The sequence below is a fragment of the Melospiza georgiana genome, chromosome 30 (assembly GCF_028018845.1).
Source record: "Melospiza georgiana isolate bMelGeo1 chromosome 30, bMelGeo1.pri, whole genome shotgun sequence".
NCBI lineage: Eukaryota > Metazoa > Chordata > Aves > Passeriformes > Passerellidae > Melospiza > Melospiza georgiana.
The window spans coordinates 5321428-5341006 of NC_080459.1; the positions used below are offsets into that span (position 1 = coordinate 5321428).

Genomic DNA, 19579 nt, shown 5'->3' on the forward strand with positions numbered 1-19579 from the left:
CGCCCTGAAGCTGGCTGAGTCCCTCCTGCCACACTTTGAGAACTGTGCTCTGTAAGGCTCTGTGCCCCCAGCCAAGAGCACTGGACATTGCCTGGAAACTTTGTGCTCTTTGCAGTTCTGAGCCTTTGCCCCAATGGGCCCAGAGTAGTTGGTGATTAGGACTTTTCCTTTCCTTCCAGGACAACAGCCACGTGCAGCTGCTCTACATTCAGCTCTTCTGCAAGGTGATGGAGCTGGTAGTGGAAGAGGAGGAAGAGCTTCTCACAACAATCGTGAACCAGAGTCTTCTCCCTCTATTCTTGCGCTGGCACAATGAGAACCTGCACGTGGCCGAGGTGAGGTTTTGTGCGATGCTGTTGCATCCCTGGCAGGGGGCTAGGCCGCCTCCTGCCCTGGCACCTGCCGGACTCCAGCCTCCCCTGGCTGTGGCGCAGGGACACAGGTCCTGTGCCCTGGGCTCTGGTACCACCTGCAGCTCTCTGCTGCTCTCCAGGCCTCTTTCCAAGCCCTGCTTTGTGCAGCACGCTTCCTGAGGAGGACGGACCTTGAGGAGCTGGTGACGAAGGCGCGGCGGATTAAGTTCGCTGAGAGCCTGGTAAGGACAGTGCAGGAGCCCGAGTCCTGCCCCTGGAGATCGGTGGGGGGGCCTGGCAGCTGTGCCCCTGCCCAGCGCCGCAGCCGGGCCCGCCAGCCTGCGCCCCCCACGCTGCTCCCTGCCCTGGGCCGTGCGGGCCAGCTCGGCCGGTGCTGGGTGCAGGGAGCGCCCGGCCGAGGGGCAGAGCCCGCGCCGAGCCTTCTGTGTCGGTGCTCCCCGCAGCTGCTGCAGGACGAGAGCCGAGCGGCCAAGCACCTGCGCTGGGCCCTGCCGCACCTGCAGAGCCCACAGAGGCCCCTGTGAGAGGCGGCCGTCAGGTTCATGGGTGAGCCAGCAGCCCGGCGCCCCTCCCTGCCCCCCGCCCGGCTGCTGCCCCGGCTACAGTGAGAGCCACGCCCGGGCCGCTGCAGCCGGCTGGGATGGCCCCGGCAGGAGGCTTTCCTTGGATTCCCTCAATCTGGCCTCTGACCTTGGCTCTGTTCCTCTCTCTTCCAGCTCTTCAAGCCCTGAAAGAAGAGGAGAGTCCATCGTGCATGAGCAAACTGCTTCAGATGACCTTTGAAAGAAGATGTGCAGGACTTCGTTCGTCTGCTGGGTCAGATGTACCAGTGTCCATCGGCGATTTCCAGTGCCCATTGAAGATGGGACCGCCTGCAGAGCAGGATGGACCAGCTGCAGCTCCAGGCACAGCTCTGGCTGCTCACAGCTGAGTCTGTGCGAAGCTCCAGGAGCTCCTGCCATCTCTCTCCCTGTTGGCAGCTCCCTCCCTGCAGCCCTCAGGCCCTGCCCATCCCCTTTTCTGCCTCGCAGCTCACCCCTTTGCTTCGTTTTCCCTTAATAAACTGTTTGGGTTTTTCACTTTACCCACGTCTCCGTGGAGCTGAAGCGGCGCAAAACCTGAGCCCGGGGACGCGCAGGGCCCTGCTGCCGTTCTCCTCCGTGCACGGACAGAGAGGAACAAGGGCAGCTCAGGCTGCAAAGGTGCCTGTCCTGCTGCTCCAGCTGCCCAGCACCGTGGAGTTAAAGGTCATGCTGAACACGCTGAAGGGAGCAAGGACCCTGGGTTTTAGAAGAGCCAGTTCAAGTACGCTCTGAACCCAGCTGTGCAGGATTCCATGGCAAGCATCCACTGAGGGCAAAGGAGCTTGCAATGCCGGAAGGTTTCACAAAGAGCTTCCTGAAAGAACAGCAATGCTCCATCCCTACACAGGGACAGGAAGAGGGCAGAAGCAGAGACCACCGTGGCCTAGCAGTGAGCTCTGGGTGTGCCTAAAAGCAAATGGAGCAGCAGCAGCAGCAGCAGCTGCAGGGAGTGGCTGAGACTCGGAGGTGCGACCGTCCCAGTGGCTGCAGCGCTGTCAGTCAGTGTCTGCAGGCTCGGTGTGGTTCTGGCAACTCTGGTCTCCCCACAATGAGGAATAGCAGCCCCTGCCTCAGGCCCAGTGAGACCAGTGGGAGGAGACCCTTCCCACCTCTCTTGGGCAGGGCTGCAAAACAGCCGCTGCATCTTCCTGCCCCTCTGTTTGGGCTGTGCTGAGCCCACAGCTGGCCAGCTTGTGTCCTGCTGTCCCAGGAGCATTCTGGGCAGGCAGGAGAAGGGCTGCGTGCACGGCACAGCGTCCTGCAAGGGGCTCACCAGAGCCTCCTGCGGGAACAGGCTGCGGGGTGCAGAGGTTCTGGGACCTCACACCATAACCAATATGATCTAGTGAGGCCAAATTTATTATCCTTTAAAAGAGTATATTTAAAATAAATCTCTGCTGTCCACGCGTCTCTACCTAACACATGATTGGTTAATCCTAGGTGTTCACGCATATAAAATAGAATGCTGATTGGATCATCTGATTTTCTACGCATCTTGCTGGGGTTGTGTGGCCTACCCATGGCTCACTTTCCCAAGCTTGCTGACAAACGTGCTGAGTCCTGATGACTCTTCTTCTTGCGTCTTTTTCAAGGACACACCGAGCCCAATTCTGAATATGTCCATAATTCATTCTTTGTGAACGTGTTCTTTGTCCATTATTACAAGCAGGCTGGATTGTGCATCGGCTGAATATGGCCACTCTCTTGCAAAAACTCCTCCATTCTGTCTCTGAGCCAGCATTTGAGCCAGTTAAACAAAATCCTCCCTCTCAAGCTGTAAAGAATGTGGAATTAGAGTTGGAATGTGACCCTGAAATAGAAGCAGCTCAGCAACTAAAGTAGAAAAAAGTTAGTCCAGAAGCTATTGTAGAAGGGACTTTTCTCTCCAATGATGTAGAAGCTTTTCCTGTAGTAACTAATGCTGCAAGTAGAGTTTGAAAACCTTTTGATTGGAAGATTTTAGAAAAGTTGAGAGCTGCAATTTCACAATTTGGTTGAAAATCCCAACTTGCACAGTCACTTCTGCAGTATATTTTTCCATCTAACGCATTAATTCCAGCTGATGTGCATACCCTAATAAGACTTAGAATGCCACCCCATCAGCAGGTGATGTTTCATAAAAGCTGGGAGGAAAAGTGTGCTCAAGAAGCAGCAAGACCTAGAGTACAGGGTGATCCTCTGTATGGTTCAACAGCATAACAGTTACTTGGCAAGGGGCCCTGGGCTACTGCCACTGCCCAGGCTAGGAGCATTGATCAAGTCTGACAGATGAGCCAACAACTAACATGTAATGCTATTCTTACACTTCCAGATAAGTTACACACTATGTCTTTTACACAAATTTGTCAAAGAAAGAATGAAGACTTTGATAAATTTTTAGACAAATTGCATGAAGCTATCTATAATCATTCTGATTTAAATTCAGACACAAAGATACAATTGGATGGACTTTGGTATCATTTCTCCATTCCAAATGGCTTTCCCTTCAGTCACAAGAGAATCACAGAATCACAGAAATTTTAGGTTGGAAGAGACCTTTAAGATCATCGAGTCCAACCCATGTTCTAACACCTCAACTAGATCATGGCACCAAGTGCCACATCCAGTCTTTTTTTAAACTCTTCAAGGGATGGTGACTCTACTACCTCCCTTGGTAGATTATTCCAGTATTTGACCACTTTTTCTGTAAAATACTTCCCCCTTAATTCTAGCCTGTATCTCCTGTGGCGCAGCTTGAGACTGTGTCCTCTTGTTCTGTCTGTTGTTGCCCGGAGAAAGAGACCGACCTCCAGCTCACCACAGCCACCCTTCAGGAAGTTGAAGAGAGTGATAAGGTCACCCCTGAGTCTCCTTTTCTCCAGGCTGAACAACCCCAGCTCCCTCAGTCATTCTTCATATGGCTTGTGTTCCAAGCCCCTCACGAGCCTCGTTGCTCTCCTTTGGACACACTCAAGCATCTCAACGTCCCTCCTAAAGTGAGGGGTCCAGAACTGCATGCAATACTCCAGGTGAGGCCTCACCAGTGCTGAGTACAGGGGCAGAATGACCTCCCTGCTCCTGATGGCCACACCGTTCCTGATACTGACCAGGATGCCATTGGCCTTCTTGGCCACCTGGGCACACTGCTGGCTGGTGTTCAGCCGACTGTCAACCAGCACCCCCAGGTCCCTTTCCACCTGAGCACTGTCCAGTCACACCGTCCCCAGCTTATATCGGTGCAGGGGGTTATTGTGGCCAAAGTGCAGGACTCGGCACTTGGACTTATTGAAATTCATCCCATTACATTCTGCCCATCCATCCAACCGTTCGAAGTCCCTCTGCAAAGCCCTACGTCCCTCTAACAGATCAACACACATTCCCAGCTTAGTGTCATCTGCAAATTTGCTAATAAAGGACTCTAAACCCTCATCCATGTCACCAATAAAAATATTAAACAGAACTGGCCCCAGCACAGACCCCTGAGGGACACCACTGGTGACTGGTCGCCAGCTGGATGCAACACCATTCACCACCACTCTCTGGGCCTGGCCATGCAGCCAGTTCTGAACCCAGCAAAGAGTGCTCCTGTCCAAGCTACGGCCTGCGATGTTGTCTAGGAGTATGCTATGGGAGACAGTGTCAAAGGCCTTGCTGAAATCCAAGTAAACAACATCTACAGCCTTCCCTGCATCCACTAGGCGGGTTACCTGGTCATAAAAGGTGACCAGGTTGGTCAAACATGACCTACCCCTCCTAAATCCATGCTGGCTGGGTCTGATACCCTGGCCATCTTGTAAATTTTGCGTGATGGCGCTTAATATAAACTGTTCCATTATTTTGCCAGGTACTGAGGTCAGGCTGACTGGTCTATAATTACCAGGATCTTCCTTTGCACCTTTTTTGTGAATGGGTATCACATTGGCCAGCTTCCAGTCATCCGGAACCTCACCAGTGAGCCATGACTGTTGGTAAATGATGGAGAGTGGCTTTGCAAGCTGGTTTGCCAGCTCTCTCATTACCCTGGGGTGGATCCCATCTGGTCCCATAGATTTATGAATATCCAAGCATTTCAGTAGTTCTATGACTGCCTCCTCTTGGATAATGGGGGAACCATTCTACTCCCTGTCACCATCAACCAGCCCAGGCGCGCAGGTGTCTTGAGGGCAAGTCATCTTCCCACTAAAAACTGAGGCAAAATAGGCATTAAGCACTTCTGCCTTGGCTTCCATCTCTTCCAAAAATTGCCTGCTGAAACTCTCCTGCTCCCATCCAAATCAGTTCACTACTCCAGCATAACCCTTGAAGCACGGACAGATGACTCTTCAACTAATTATAGTTGAAAAGAAGGGTATTTATTGCAGTGCTAGACACATGTGAACTAGTTTCCAAAGACATGTGCAAGGAATTGCAGACTCCTGCTCTCTATTTCTACAGAAAAGATTTTACATTAGGTTTCTATGGACCCATAATACATGATTATTACCTGCCTGCTTCGCATTTTTATCAGCTGAATATCTATTACAGCTACGCAATTGTATTCCCTTAACTGGGTCGGTGGGATTTTGAAATGAGGGAGTGGTTGTATGGGAGGAAGAAAGCCGTCTTCCTCATGGTGAACTCTTCTCTCATGGCCAGTTGGCAAGACCTTTTGACCTGCTGCTCATGGTCCAAGCCTCTCCTAACTGTTCAATTATTCTTAAGGCAAGGTATTTCTATGGTCTCAGCTTCTTCACAATTGCTTCCTCTATCCCTGTCACTCCTAGCTTTATGTTCCTAATATATTTGGTACTCTTTACCTAAGGTATGTGATTTCTGCTAGCTGTATTACTAACTTAGCTTCTTACCTCATTTGAAAATCTTAACTAAAATATGCAGTCTTCTACTATCCCAATTCTATTCCCAGCTGGCCCCTCGACCCATCTGCACTTTTCAATTATCCTCATTACATTTTCAGCTAAGCCCTTGACTCACCTCAGGCACATCCCCCAACTGCCTATCTCCCAGCAGCTCAGAGCTGCATTGCACAGCGCTTGCTGTGCACCACAGAGCACAAAGCAGGCTGGCCTGGTGGGCCTGAGTATTTCTGCCAAATATTCTGCATCTCACACCTTTGCTCTGGCTCAGTGCAGAACAGCAGGATTGCAGGCGCTTCCTCCCAGAGCTGCGTGAGGCGCTGGCTGCTGCAGATGTGCCCTGCCAAGCTGTCCCTGCCTCACGCTGGCCTCGCTTCCCTGGCACAAGTGCCGGGCCTGAAGGAGCTGCCCTGTGCTCCAGCCTGCTGAGCAGCCCGGCTCCCTGCCCCGGTGCCCAGAGTGCTGCACACACTGCTGGCCTTTGCCAGGAGGTGCAGGGCAGCTGGCAGAAGAGGAGGAATCCTCAGCCAGCCCAGCAGCCCGTGGCTGCCCTTGGCCTTTCTCTGCTCCTGGGCACACTCCAGACGGCCAATGCCTCCAGGCTGGGCTGTGCTCAGCACGGCTGCGCTTCCCCTCAGCAGCAGCCAGCTGCCACCTGGGCTCTGAGAGCGGAGGATTCGCCCGCTCCCAGCAAGAGGCACCCAGGGCCCGGCTGCTGCCTCTTGCATCTCCAAGGGCCTCCTTCCAGCCTGCCTCTGCTGGGGCTCAGGCTGCTCCGGCCTCTGCCGGGGCTCTGCTGGGGCTCCAGCCCGGGCAAGGCCGGGCCCGCTCTCACCTCACAGGCGCTGACAGCTCTGCGCCACAGGAGACCTTCCCGAGCACCCTCTCTGATCTTTCTGCTTTCTCACTTGAGCAAGGCTCTCCTCCAGCCAAAGAGATTATTGCATTTAGGGATGCAAATCCAAGTGGCAGGAACCCCATTGCTCTCCAGTCACAGCTGAAGGCCTGCATCTGCACAAGATGTTTGGGCTGCCTCATTCTTCCTTTGGTTTTGCCTTCAAATGTCATTGCCCTTTCTGCCTCAACCAGAAATACCACAGCTGTGCCATAACCAGCCAGTGGGTCATATTCCAAAGGCAGTGCGGTCTGGAGAGGATGAATGATATGAAGTCCCCTCCTCACTTATGAAACCATACAAAAGAAGCCATATGTGTGACTTAGCACCAATAAAAAAACAATTGGTAATTCAGAAGGAAATGTTGAATTTTCTGAAGGGGTCAGAAGGAGGAGAATCTTCCAAATGAGTTGATGTTTCAGAAACTTTATTAATTACAACTCTAATCTATAACTGTATGCTACAAATCTCTTTAGCAACCCTACTCTACAATCCTACTCTAAATTGGTAACAGAGATAACATCTTGACATGATTGCTATGTTCTAGTCTCCCCGGCTTAGGTTTAGGCTTCGTCTTAGGCTTAGGCTTAGGCTTAGGCTTAGGCTTAGGTTTAGGCTAAGGCTTAGGCTTAGGCTTAGGGTTGGGGTTGGGGTAAGGGTTAGAGATAGGGATAGGGTTAGGGTTTGGGTTTGGGTTAGCATTTAAGGTTAGGGTTAGGGTTTAGGGTTAGGGTTTAGGGCTAGGGTTTAGGGTTAGGGTTATTCGTCTTCTTCACTGACTTGATGACTTGTACCAGGATGAATGGTGGCTTGGCTGAAGTTACAAATGGATGCTGTCCACCAGAAAAAAAAATACAACAAAGAACAGTGAACCATTACTTTCCAAGCTCATTGCCTCAGGGACTCAATCAGGATACATCAAGTTCCTGGAAAGACCTAGAAAGAGGAGCAATGGACCATCTGCTCCCCAGTCATCCCCAATGTGCAAGACCTTGCCATCACAGGCAAACCTGGCCCAGAATCCCACTCATCTGTTTATTGTGATGTCTTCATCATGCTGGGATTTTTGCCCTGCCAGTGCTCTAGAAATGGCGCTTTCTGTCCCTGGGTCTTCTTCCTTTCAGGAAACTCCAATGACTCACATAGGTCCCTGCCTTTGAAAGACAGGCACTGTCCTGATTCCCACAGGCACAGAAAGCAGTGTCTACCTTTCCATGCCCTGTCTCTCGTGTGCTGGATGGCACCTTCCTTCCCAGCAGGGCCAGCCCAGTGGCACTGGGCCCTGCAGTTCCCTCTCGGCCACACAGCCTGGCAGTAACCCTGGCACAGTTCCCGTCTGCTTGAGCGTGCCAGGCAGCAGATGGGGCTGGGACAAGTCCCTCCCAGCTGTCCCTGTTTGTGTGGCAGAAACCTCTGAGGGTGGGCTGGGGGGCACAAACCAGGGCCCCTCAGAGACTCACAGTCAGCCTCCCACAGCCCCTCCTGCCCACAGCCAAATCTCTGACCCCTAGGCTGGGACTGGCTTCCTTGGGTTCCTCCACCACCATTTCATGTCTCTGTACCCTGCATTGCTCTACTTCAATTCTTTTGCCATTAGATAAAGCTGAACACTCCACCAAATCACAAAAGAGGGCAACAGACACAGTCAGAGGATAGAGCACCTCTCCTGTCAGGAAATGCAGAGGGAGCTGGAGTTATTCAGTTTTGTGAAGGACAGGCCCCAGGGAGACTTCATTGCCACTTTCCAAGACTTCACAGTGGCTTTGAAGAAAGTGGGGGACATCTTTTTTAACAGGGCCAGTTACAATAGGATATGGACAAATATTTTTAAACACAAAGGGCATCTAATCAGAGTAGGTCGAAGGAAGAACTTGTTTACTCGGAGCATGGTGCCACCCTGGCACAGCTTGCCCCGAGAGCTTGTAGGAGCCCCATCCCTGCAACCATTCCGGCTCGGGTGGCAAAGGGCTCTGAGCAACCTGATCTCTTTTAGAGATGCCCCTGCTCTTTGCAGGACACTTGCACCTGAGGACATTTACAGGGCCCTGCCACCCCAGCCCAGTCTAGGATTCCTCACCATTTTCATTTGAAGAGGACCAAGATTGGAGGTGAGGAGGAAGGGGGCTCATCTGCTGCCTTGGACTTGAGTGGAGGAGGAGCCCATCCCTCAGAGCCTGTTTCACCTGCAGCCTCTTCACATTTTACCTGCAGGAGCTCCTTGGCAGACCAGCGCCGCTCCTCGTCTGTCTGCAGGCAGCAGCTCGGGAAGTCACGCAGCAAAGCCGAGAGGAGCTTGGGCTGCCGCAGCTGTGGAGTCCCTACTGTGGCTATCAGGTGTGTAGCCTGGAGAAGAAGGAGACACCAGGCTCCACCTCCTGCTTTCACATCTCTAAGGCTCTCTCAGATCCCTTTGTTTAACCTCTGTTCTTCAGTGGCAGTTTCTGCCCTGGCACAGACCCAGAGATGACTTTCCTTTACCAACCAAAAACCCAAACCCCGATGCAGCCACAGCTTTTCCACCATCCTGCACATCTTGCCTTGGCAGCTGATTTCATTGCCTGACCTAGTTAGTGGGAACTACATCAGAAAAAGGACATTTGCTTCTCTGAGGATTCATGCCAGCTTGAAATGGTTTTTGGAAGAGGGACTTTGCTATACTAACTAATTTCAAGGGTTAGTACATCAAAGGCATCTCTGCAGTGCTTGTTGGTCCTTTAAGCACACGTGCCCTAGAACAAAACTCATCAAGCTTTTTGTGCTGTTCTTGAAAACAATGGGAATTGGAAGAAAAGAAAGGAAATCCATCAGTTAATACCCAGGTAGGAAAACAAACATTTACAATCTCCTCTTTAACACAGACACATTAGGTTGCCTGCACAAATGTATTGGGATGAAAATGCCTGCTTGGACACACAGGAGCCAACTGCAGCTCTGTCTCTCAGCAGTCTGAAAATTTCAGCTTCCCATTTTTGCAGCAAAAGAAAAATTGTCTAGGTCAGAAGAAGGAGAGGTTCCATCCCTATGATCACCCTCTAGTCATTTGGCTGCTCAAGTCAATGCATGAATGGTAGGCCCATCCCAGAAAGTGCCAGGAAACAAACAGGAGGTTTTGGCAGGCTCTCTGCATCACCAGGCTCTGGCTTGGTGACGTGCAGAATGTGGCTTGGGCTAGGAGAGAAACACGGTCACTGAGTGTTTCAGCAGCACTGCACAAGAAGCAGAAGAGACTCTGTGGCATTTACACCCTCATGCCCATGTTTCCCAGTGAGAAGAAACTGCACACAGGGTTAGGTTCCTCTCTAAAGACCACGGTTTTAGAAACTTTGTTGGGTTTGGGTTTCCTTCCTTCATTTCTGGAAAGATAACAACAGTTGTAAGATGCTTTTTACCTGTTATTAAGGCCGTCTACACAGACAAAAGAACTGGAACCACTAACCCAAAGGAAAGTGTTGCCTGAGAACACTTTGTTTGGAGTTTGTTTGCATGTGGTAAGGCTTGAATTCCCCCACTGATGCAGCCAAAAGTCCAGCAGATGCTGATGTGTTGCAGGGACATTTGTAGGAGGGGACCTTGGTGGAAGTAGTTCCAGCAGATGGCAATGGGATTTTGTCCAGTGGCACACAGGACATGGGACAGGTGAGAAAGATGGTGGGATCAGTGAGTATTTGCTCCTTATCGTGCAAGAACTTTCACTCAAGTAAGGAGGTTCTTGTTCTATCATTTCAATGTCCACAATTCCAAAAGACCATATGTCCACTTTGGGGCCATATGGTTGACCTGTCACCACTTCAGGCGCCATCCACCAAGGAGTCCCAGTTACCGAGCACCATCTGCTCTGCTCAGGGGTGAGCTGAGTAGCGAGGCCAAAATCAGCTGAGGAGAAAACAAAATACTGGTTTTATCTGAATTCTGTGCAATTAGGAAAGCAAGCAAAAGAATTCCCCAGTGGAAGTTTGTAAATGTGCTGTTGAATCTCCTGGCATTGGTAACTTTAAAAATCCCCCCATTTTTTACACTGCCTCTAGCAGTGGCTTTTGTTCTTTGGAAACTTTAGACTTGCAACTCCCTCCCTCTGGAAGGGACCCACACAGAGCAAGGCCACTCTTGACTGCTTGTGGCTCCTTCTACCTCTGTGCACGTTGCAACTGTGCCTCCAGCTCGCAGCAGGGGTCCCTGCACTGCCACCAGCACCATTTCTGGGGAGCTGACAGTCACGCCAAGCAGCCCCACACCCACATCCCTGGAACGCTGCACCTGACCAAGAATATACTGACCCAGTTTGACAGAGCTGTCGGTTCTGAGAAGGATGTTGTCACTCTTCACATCTTGATGGATCACATCGTTTGAATGAAGAAAATCCAGTCCTTGCAGGCACTGAGGGAGAAAACAGAAACAGAAGGGCAAAAATGAGTGGAGTTGATTTCATCACACAAGAAAGGAAACAAAGAATCTAAAAGATTCCCTCTCCAGGGGAATGGGGAGTAATGACAGAACAGTAATGGCCACTGAGAGGAAGAGCTTGCTGCTCCAACACTTGCAGAGCAGGACCTTTCTGAGGAAAGGCACGTCGGCTTTTGAAAGTGCAACAGCACCTGCTGTTGTAGGCTGTCCCCTGCCAACCAGCCAGGATGACTCCTGCTGCAGCGCATGTGCTCAGAAGCAAAGAGCATTCTGGCTGCACTCCTATCCTTTTTATCTGAGCACTGAGAGAAACGAGTCTCTCTCTTCTTTCTTTGCTGTTTGTTTCAAATCCTGCCACCAGCACCTTTGCTTTTACAGGCAAGGAATGCAGTGAAGACAGACTCCAGGCAAACATTTAGAGAGGCAAGGTGGAGAACAGCAAATACAAATGCAAGAGACAGAGCAAGAATACAACAGCAGGACATAAGAGTACTGGCACTGAGTACAGTGAGTGCAGGGGCACTGGCAGCCCTTTCCCTTGAGATGCTTTTACTTGCCCATAGCATACCAGCAACACAGAAACAAAGCTTGGCACAGGAAACCTCTCCTGTTCTGAGCCCCTGTTTCCCAGACAATCCTGCCCAAGCCCTTGGAAGCACAGATGGGATTGCTGATCTCCCGACTGATGGCTGCCATCTCATCTTCAGACAGGCAGGTCTGGCTGACGATATCGCTCAGGATATCTCCATCCATGTACTCTATAACCAGCAAGAGTGCCTCGCCCAGAAGGTAGCTGAAAGAAGGAAACAAAGGGGTAGAGATGAACATGCATGGCTATGTTGATTTTTTGCTTCTAGGTTTCTTATTTCCAGATGCCTTTGTGACAAGGACAGAATCAAAGGAATAGACATTCCCTCTTGGCTGTGCATTGTTTGCAATCTGTGCAGTCTCAAGGAGAAAGACACATCTGTGAAAAAGGAGATGTCTTAGATGGGCAGCAGATGAAAAGTGCAGTTTAGAAACAGCCCAGATAAAAAACATGTCAGGCATGGTGTTTCTGGAAAGAGGCACCTAGTCTTCCTGGCATGCATAGCAATGGCAAAGAGGGGCAACAATCCAAGGGAAATCAAGGAAATCAACTTTAGGATGTTTCATCTGCACTTAAGAAACTTTAAAAAATCAATCCCAAATAAATGTGGAGGCAGTGAATTTTGAGGCTATTGAGTTAGAAAGATAGAGCTGATCCAGGTTTTGAATAATTTTGGAGTAATTATCAAATTAGGTGTGCCAGGGAAGAGTCATGCAGACAAGATGCACTCTCTTCTCATCCATTGGAGATGAGTAGAGAAATATGAATAAATAAAAATTAACAGCTTTACTTGCTGCCACTGACCAAAGTGGGTTTTTAACCTCTCATGTTTGCTTTATGTAAACACACATCCATGGGATAAGACCATGACCTCTCACCTGTCTAAATAATTCACAACACTGGGACTCCTATACCTCTTCATGATCATTATTTCATTAAAGGTTAGCTCCTTCCTCCTCACTCCTTGAAGATTTATTTTTTTTATTGCCACCTAAAATTACATTGAAAATCAGTAACTTGGGAGGTTGGTGTCACGAGACCACAAGGCACATGGATGTGAGTGATTTTGCAATGACACAGCTGAGCTGTGCCAAACTGCCTTGTGATTAGGCACTGCAGTAATCAGGAACTGACATTCCAACAGCCCATTTCTCTGCTCCCTTGGGAGCCAGTTACAGGACACGTGGGGCCACTGACATTTTGCCTTGACCACTTGGTAACAACGCTGTCTCAGTTATCACCCACAAACCTCTGACCGCACTCTCTGCTGCTTTGTTTGGGACTCAGAAGAAGGAATCCATGCCTTAATACTCTGTGAATACATCTTGGGCTATGGGCAGGGCTTAGGGCTTTCAGGGACGCCTTGCAGATCTCTCCCTCGTGCAGTTCCCAAGTGCAGCACTGCAGGTGGCTAAGGAACTACCAGTAACTTTCAGATGGATTTGCTGGCAGCCAGAAATGAGAATTCAGGACTCTGAAGCTGTAGCCCCAAAGAGCAGTGAGGTGCTCGCAGGCACCACCTTTGTTTTAGCAATGGAGAGCGAGTGAGCGCGTCCTTCTCTGAAAGGAACTGCTGCCCTCCGTGCCTTCCTTCTGGCACCTGAGGAGGACAAAGTCCCAAATGTGTTCTGTGGGCTGGCACCAGTCTGTGCTTCTTGTGCCTTTTCAGCACAGCTCTGCCCAAAGCTCCAGCCACAGCTGACACCAGAGGGGAAAGCCCTCGAGTGCAGCAGAGCCTGCAGGTGCTGTTGACATTTACCTCTCCTCCTGTGGCAGTGTCGAGTGCTCTGTAAACATCTCCAAACCCCCTAGAAACAAAACAGAAGCAGAGAAAGGAGAAGCTGTTTAGATCTTGCAGTGAAAGCCAGCCCACACAGGAGATCCGTGCTGGAAGTGTCAAAACCTGCAGGATGCAGGAGGGCTCTGCCAGAAGGCAGATGATGCATTTTCCTCTCAAGTGCATGGGCACTGGGCCTGTTCCTGAAGCACTGGGGTTCAATTTCTAAAGGGAGGTTAGTCTTTCCTCTTGGGTTTCACTGTCTAAACAGTGTGGTTCCTATCCTGACCACAGAGTGTTTCCCTCTTCAAACCAGGGGAAAGAATTGTTCCTGGGAACTGTTATCTCACAGCTTTGATAGGGCATAGGTTGCTCTTTCCGGCAAGTTTCCTCTCTTTTCATTAGTGTGCCAGTATGATTTTGAGACACACAAAAAATGCTAAAGAAATTAACACAGAGCTATCCCACACTTGAGAGACAAGGAGACCTTCCAGGTCCTGTTCCTTGATGCAGGCAAGACCTCGGTAGCAAGGCATCTCTGACAATGCCTTCTGAGCCCACTCACAAATTCTGAGCAGCATTGAGAGATGGGACAATCTATCCCCAGTGTGTGAACATCTTTGCAGCTGGCCTGACTTCACACTGGATAGACATTCCACCCCAAAAACACCTGGCCCATGGTTGTACAGGAGTAACTGCTGTTGGACTCACCCGCTGCCAATATAATTCAGATGCGTGTATTTCATCAGGGGATTTTCAGTGGTGTTCACCATTCTCCCTGAGGGAAACAAAATGCAAAATGCTGACTTTAAAGCAGAGATCCCAGCTTCCAGGAGATACAAAAGGCAGCCCCAGTGCCTGGAACTCTGAGGCCTTTGTGGTCGGCTGGGTAACAACAACCACAACCAGGCAGACAGCCCTGCAGCACAGGTGGCCAGCACAGAGACTGATTTGTACAGTCTTTTGAAGAGTTCTCTTGACAGGAAACAAAGCACAGGGACATACAATCCCTGGAGAGAAGGACATCTTCCCCACCTTTCAGCAGTTTGACAAAGGAATGCCTTCCCATTTGTAAACCAGAGCAGCTCCAGCTGTAACCGATCCTGACGGGGCTTTCAGCATCAGGACCCTGACCTGTTTGTGAGCAGGCTGAGCTCAAAGATGCCCCTCTCCCAGCTAAGGAAGGCTTCAGCCTCTGCAGTCCCTCCAGCCCTCAGGGACAGGGCAGCGACCACAACAAGGCTGGCAAAGCCCAAGCATGAGCACTGACAGGCACTGATGGGAAGAAGCCAGAGTGAGCCTGAGCCCCGGACAAGCTGTTGCTCCCATTCAGGACACAACAGGATGGGCTTTGAGATCAGCCACACCGAGGCACAGATCAGTGCCCTTTTTGTCCCAACAGGTGATGGCAGACACAGAATCCACTGGGCTCTGGTCTCAGCCCCACCAGGTCTCTTATCTGAGAGCACAGAACTGGCAGCTGTTACAGGCAAGAAGCAGATTCATTGGGTTGTGCTGCAGAATCCCAAAGGGCTTGATGTGTTTTCCTAGAGACTGATCTGAGCAGGGCCTGGGCCAATGGATAGGATTCTAACAGTCATGGGAAAGAGTGGGAATCAGGTATGGAAAAGTGCCATGGATCTGAGGGATATACCATGGCTGGGCTGGAGGCTCTCTCCTGAGAAATGCCTGCAGTACAGTTTTATCTGATCACGCCACTTGGATGTGTCTCCTGGACACATCTTGATAAGCATAAAACTAGAAGATTAAATAAAGTCTCTGTTTTTTCTTTGGGGGCACATGGAAAATACCTCGTGCTCTCTATTTGTCCTGTAACCTGATGTTCTTTCAAAGTAGTTCTTATTGACAAAAAGATAGCATTCTCTTATTGACAAAAATATAGCATTCTCATGAAAATAAACTGCAGATGTAGTAGTGGTAACAGTAACAGTCATAAAAATTACATCAGTAAGACGTGGGGTAGAAGGGCTCCTTCAGGATGGAGAAAAACACAACAAAAAACCCCCACCAAAAATGAACAACAAAAAAACAATCCCACATCCCCCCCCCCAAAAAAAAATCCCCAACCAAAAAGACAAAACTCCAAAGCCAGTCCATTTCTGTGAAGTTTTTTTACTCTGATGACTGGTTGGAAGTCAGGAGTCTAAGGAGAATTTAGGAAGCTAAAAATTCTGTTCAGTTTGGCCACTAGCACACAGGACTTGCCTAGATCATTTGCTAGGTCATAGCCTTCTGCTGATCCAAGAACAATCCCTGCTTCAGCCTTTAGCAGAGAGGGAAGCTCAGGCAAACCCAAGCCAGTCCCAGTTGCCCTCAGAGGCAGCAGGAACACCCAAAGCTCTCTCGCTGCCTCGGAGCACAGCACTGCCTCTGGGGAGTCCTAAATGGCCCTGTGACACCGAGCTCAGGAGGAGCATTTGGTACAGCTCTGCTGACACCTGCACACAACACACTGTCCCTCAGATAAGAAACACCCCAGACGTACCCAGCAGCTCCAGGTACTCCTCCTCAATCTCCTGTTCCTGAGATGTGCCCGAGCCTGAGTTCCCAGGTTTCACAGAAGGGCTTCCTCGAGGTGATGCTGCTGCGGCAGCAGGTTCAGAGCCCATGATGTGCTGGACCTGGAGCATTTCTGGTGGGCACTGCTCCTGTGCCTCACTTCTAACTTGGGGTCCTTCATTGCCACACATTCCCTGCAAGTCTTCGCAGGGACTTCGCAGAGATGTCAACACTTGCACCTCAAGTCAAACAGAACAAAGCAGTCAGACACTACAGCTTGTCCCTGTCGGCCAGGAGTCATCGACTGTGAGGAAAGGCAAAGAACAGATTGACAGGGGATACAACAGCTTGTTTCAATCCTCCAGCTGGGTCACCAAGTTCCACTGTAAAAAAACCTCAAGAAAAAAGGAGAGCAAGAACAGGGCAGCAGGAATCAATTTGGATGACTGCTGGCCAAAAGGCCAAAGGACAAGTTTCACTGTCCAGGGCAGATGTTGAGATTCAGCACACCGGGAAATGTCCTTCAGAGTGACTGTGATACACACACGACAGCAGCATGGCACTCAGAGGCATGGCCCCACTCCCTGCTGCTCTGCACTGGAAAGGCAAGAAGGGCAGAAACCACCAGATTGGTGACTGCAGTGGCTGCATCCCTCTTTCACTCACTTGGTTTTGCAGAGACTGACGGAAGCGATTAAGTTTCTCTCTGATGATTTTCATTTCTTCCTCCAGCCGCTTATGCCTTGCCTTGATCATACTGTGAGCTGTCTGAAGCTCTGCATCCAGCTGTTCCTTCATGTTCTCTAACAAACAAAAGAGAGGACATTTCATGAGTGGAGTGGCTGCCACTCTTTCATTCACCTGGTTTTGTTGATCGCCCCTCTGCTGATGGAGATTCTCCTCTTGAATCCTTCCCATGTCTTCCTTGTTCTTTCTCTTCACTGCCATGCTGTCACTCTGAGCTTCGGGCAGCTCTGCTTGTGGCTCTGCCTTGATGTTCTGTACACAAAAAAGCAGAGCAAGGGACTGAGAGCTGCCATCAGGCCCAGCTTTTGTCCTCTTGCAGCCTCAAAATCACATTTATTCAGCCCCTTCTTTCTGCTTCCCTCCCCACATCTACCTCCATTGCAAACCTCCTGTCCCAGGGCTGATCTCTGCAGATTGCAAGGCTCTGTGCTTTCAGTGCCTGTTGGAGGCCTTTCCTGGCCTCCTCAGTCCCAAGAGCTCTGGTTTATGCCCCTCTTCCTGCCCTTCCCTCTGTGCCCTGGCCAGTCAGGCTTACCTGGCCATTCTCCTGTGGCTCTTCCACCTGCTGCCTGAGCTGCTCTTCCTGCTCTCGGGCTGGGAACAGCTCTCCCTGAGTCTGGCATGGCAGCTCAGATGAGGCAGTGTGCTCCTGCTCTTTCTCTAGAAGCACCTGCACAGAAAGCAAGAGAAGATGAGTTTCAACTTCCCATACGCCCTTTGTGGGCCAAGACTCAAGGACTGCTGGGCTCACACGTTCCCAAAGCACTGTGCTGCTGCTCTCCTGGGTCCTTCTCTGCCCGAGGGGAGGCACAGATTCCAAAGTGACCCTGGCCCTACAATCAGGGGCCATCTGGGACTGAAGCTCCAGCAGCCTCTCAGGCAGCTGACAGGGAAGGGGTGGCATTTCTCAAGGGTCTGGTGAGGGCCTCCCTCTGCTTCCGCCGTGTCCTGTTTGTCTTTCAGTAGTGACTGACTCGCCGCCCTGTCCCACAGCTCCATCCTGGCTCTGCAGGGGCTTCCTGGGTGAGCTCACTCCTTGTGAGAGACACTTCTGGAGTTCACCTTCTCTTCAGGCCTGCACCAGCATTCCTCCTTCCTGACATCCACACTCTTGTTAGAAAACCGGGTCATTCAGGAGATAAGGATGCATGCAAAGATCTCTGATGGAAGTCAGAGAACCTCTATGGCCATCTCAGTATACGGAGGAGGACCAAGGTGTTTCTTCTCCCTCTTTTGTCAATGGAGAATTCTGACCAGCAGTAACAGAGTTTCTCATAGGGCCCCATTAATGAAAGCACTCACACAGCCCTGGGGATGCCAGTGAAGGAAACCATGTGTCATGTATGGCATGGTATGTATGACCAGAGTCACCAAACACCACCTAAACACAGAATTGTTCCACCTCTCTAGGAGAGGCAGAAGTTTAAAGAATTAACTGGAGACTTCAGGGCACAAGAGGCTGGAGGAGGAAAACAGCACTGAGGGGAAAAATCACCATCTCTGGAGGGGGAAACATCTCTGCCTACTCAGAATCGGTCAAGGGAACATGTCTCTAATCCTCTCCAGAAAGGGATGATTTAGGTGACCTTTGCGCCTCCAACTGCCTTGGACCAGAGCCAGGAAGATTCAATTATGTAAATGTTACATAATTAGATAGATAGACAGACAGACAGACAGACAGATCCTATTACTGGAAACTCCCTTTACTGTCCTCTCTGTTGCTACAGACATCAAAATTTGGTAGCCAGTGCCCCACTCAGCTACAATCCTGAACTTGCTCTCCTGTTGCTTCAGTAACCCACACTCTTGGGGAATCTGGAGCATGTCGGTCCTTATGGAATGCAACCAGACCCAGAGCATTGCACTGGGAACGGCTCTCTTTGTGCGTCTATGCTCGAGCAAGTTCTTCTCTTGGACTCGGCCACACTGATGGTGCTAAAGTGGCTGGAATCAGAAATGCAGCCCAGCCCCTCCCACCTCCTCTAATCTCTGAGCACCAGCTGGAATGCAAGGGCATTGATTTCCTGCTCAATTCCCAAACACAACACACACTGATTCCCTGGGCTGCCAAAAGACACGGGAGCCGTTAACCCGAAAGTTTCTGCCAGTGCTGGAAAAAGGCCAGGAAAGATTGAGAAAAAGCTCCCTGGAGAAGGAGAAATTACACAAGGCTTCTCCTTCTAGCAAACAAACAAACAAATCAACAAAATATGAAAGTGGTACCCACACCAGTGTCTAAAGCACTTGGATGCAGTGAAGGGATGTCTGGCAGGCAAACAGCCCTCGTGCTGAGCATTGGCTCTATGGATCCAAGGCAGGGATCAATGGCAGTCTGCCTGAAGGTCCCTCATGAGCCCCCATTGTCCAGGCTAAAGCTCCCTCAGCACCTCCTCACTGGCCTTGTGCTGCACCCCTTGCCCAGCTCCCCTGTCCCTCTGTGCCCACGCTGCAGCCCCTCCATGACTTTCTGCTTCCCAGGGCCCACAGCTGCACACAGCACTCCAGCTGTGGCCGCAGCGCTGCCCAGCACAGGCCACGTTCCCTGCCCTGCTCCTGCTGCCCCACTGCTGCTGGCACAGCCACCATGCCCTTGGCCTTCTTGGCCCCCTGGCCCCACGCTGCCTCATCTTCAGCTGCTCACGGCTGCCAGCCCTGCGTCCTTTGGGCCCACGCAGCTCCCCAGCCACAAAGGTGCCCATTGCACTTCAGATACAGCAGGCACCATTGCAAGATGGCCTTCCTGTTCTACAACAACATCTTCTAAGTAGATATCATCAATTTTGATGGGAATAGGATTCTAAGTCCCTCTCTTTAAATTAAAATGATCTAATTCAACTGTACAGGAAATTGCTCTTAATTA

At 50.6% G+C, this 19579-nt stretch overlaps 1 protein-coding gene and 1 pseudogene across 1 annotated transcript; one reads left to right on the forward strand and one right to left on the reverse strand.

The window, feature by feature from the left end:
- LOC131094631 (zinc finger protein 850-like) overlaps positions 1–19579 on the forward strand; it is a 278757-nt pseudogene that overhangs the window by 27899 nt on the left and 231279 nt on the right.
- On the reverse strand, positions 1048–16103 carry LOC131094636 (serine/threonine-protein kinase PAK 1-like). The gene is made up of 9 exons (XM_058042281.1): positions 15959–16103; positions 14164–14230; positions 13435–13483; positions 12554–12666; positions 11764–11879; positions 10960–11061; positions 10373–10558; positions 8891–9072; positions 1048–1101 (listed from the first exon to the last, which is right to left on the reverse strand). Exons 1-9 carry the CDS (start codon positions 16101–16103, stop codon positions 1048–1050), a joined length of 1014 nt encoding a protein of 337 aa, XP_057898264.1.

What these genes read in the sequence shown, in the direction of transcription:
- LOC131094636 (XM_058042281.1), bottom strand. Translation starts at nt 16,103, where the DNA reads ATGCTCCAGGTCCAGCACATCATGGGCTCTGAACCTGCTGCCGCAGCA. An exon ending in ACCTCCTTACTTGAGTGAAA is followed by an intron (nt 9,073 to 10,372) that starts GTTCTTGCACGA and finishes AGAGCCTTAGAG; the next exon opens with ATGTGAAAGCAGGAGGTGGA. An exon ending in CTGCCAAGGAGCTCCTGCAG is followed by an intron (nt 1,102 to 8,890) that starts GTAAAATGTGAA and finishes CTCTTCTTTCAG; the next exon opens with GGCTTGAAGAGCTGGAAGAG.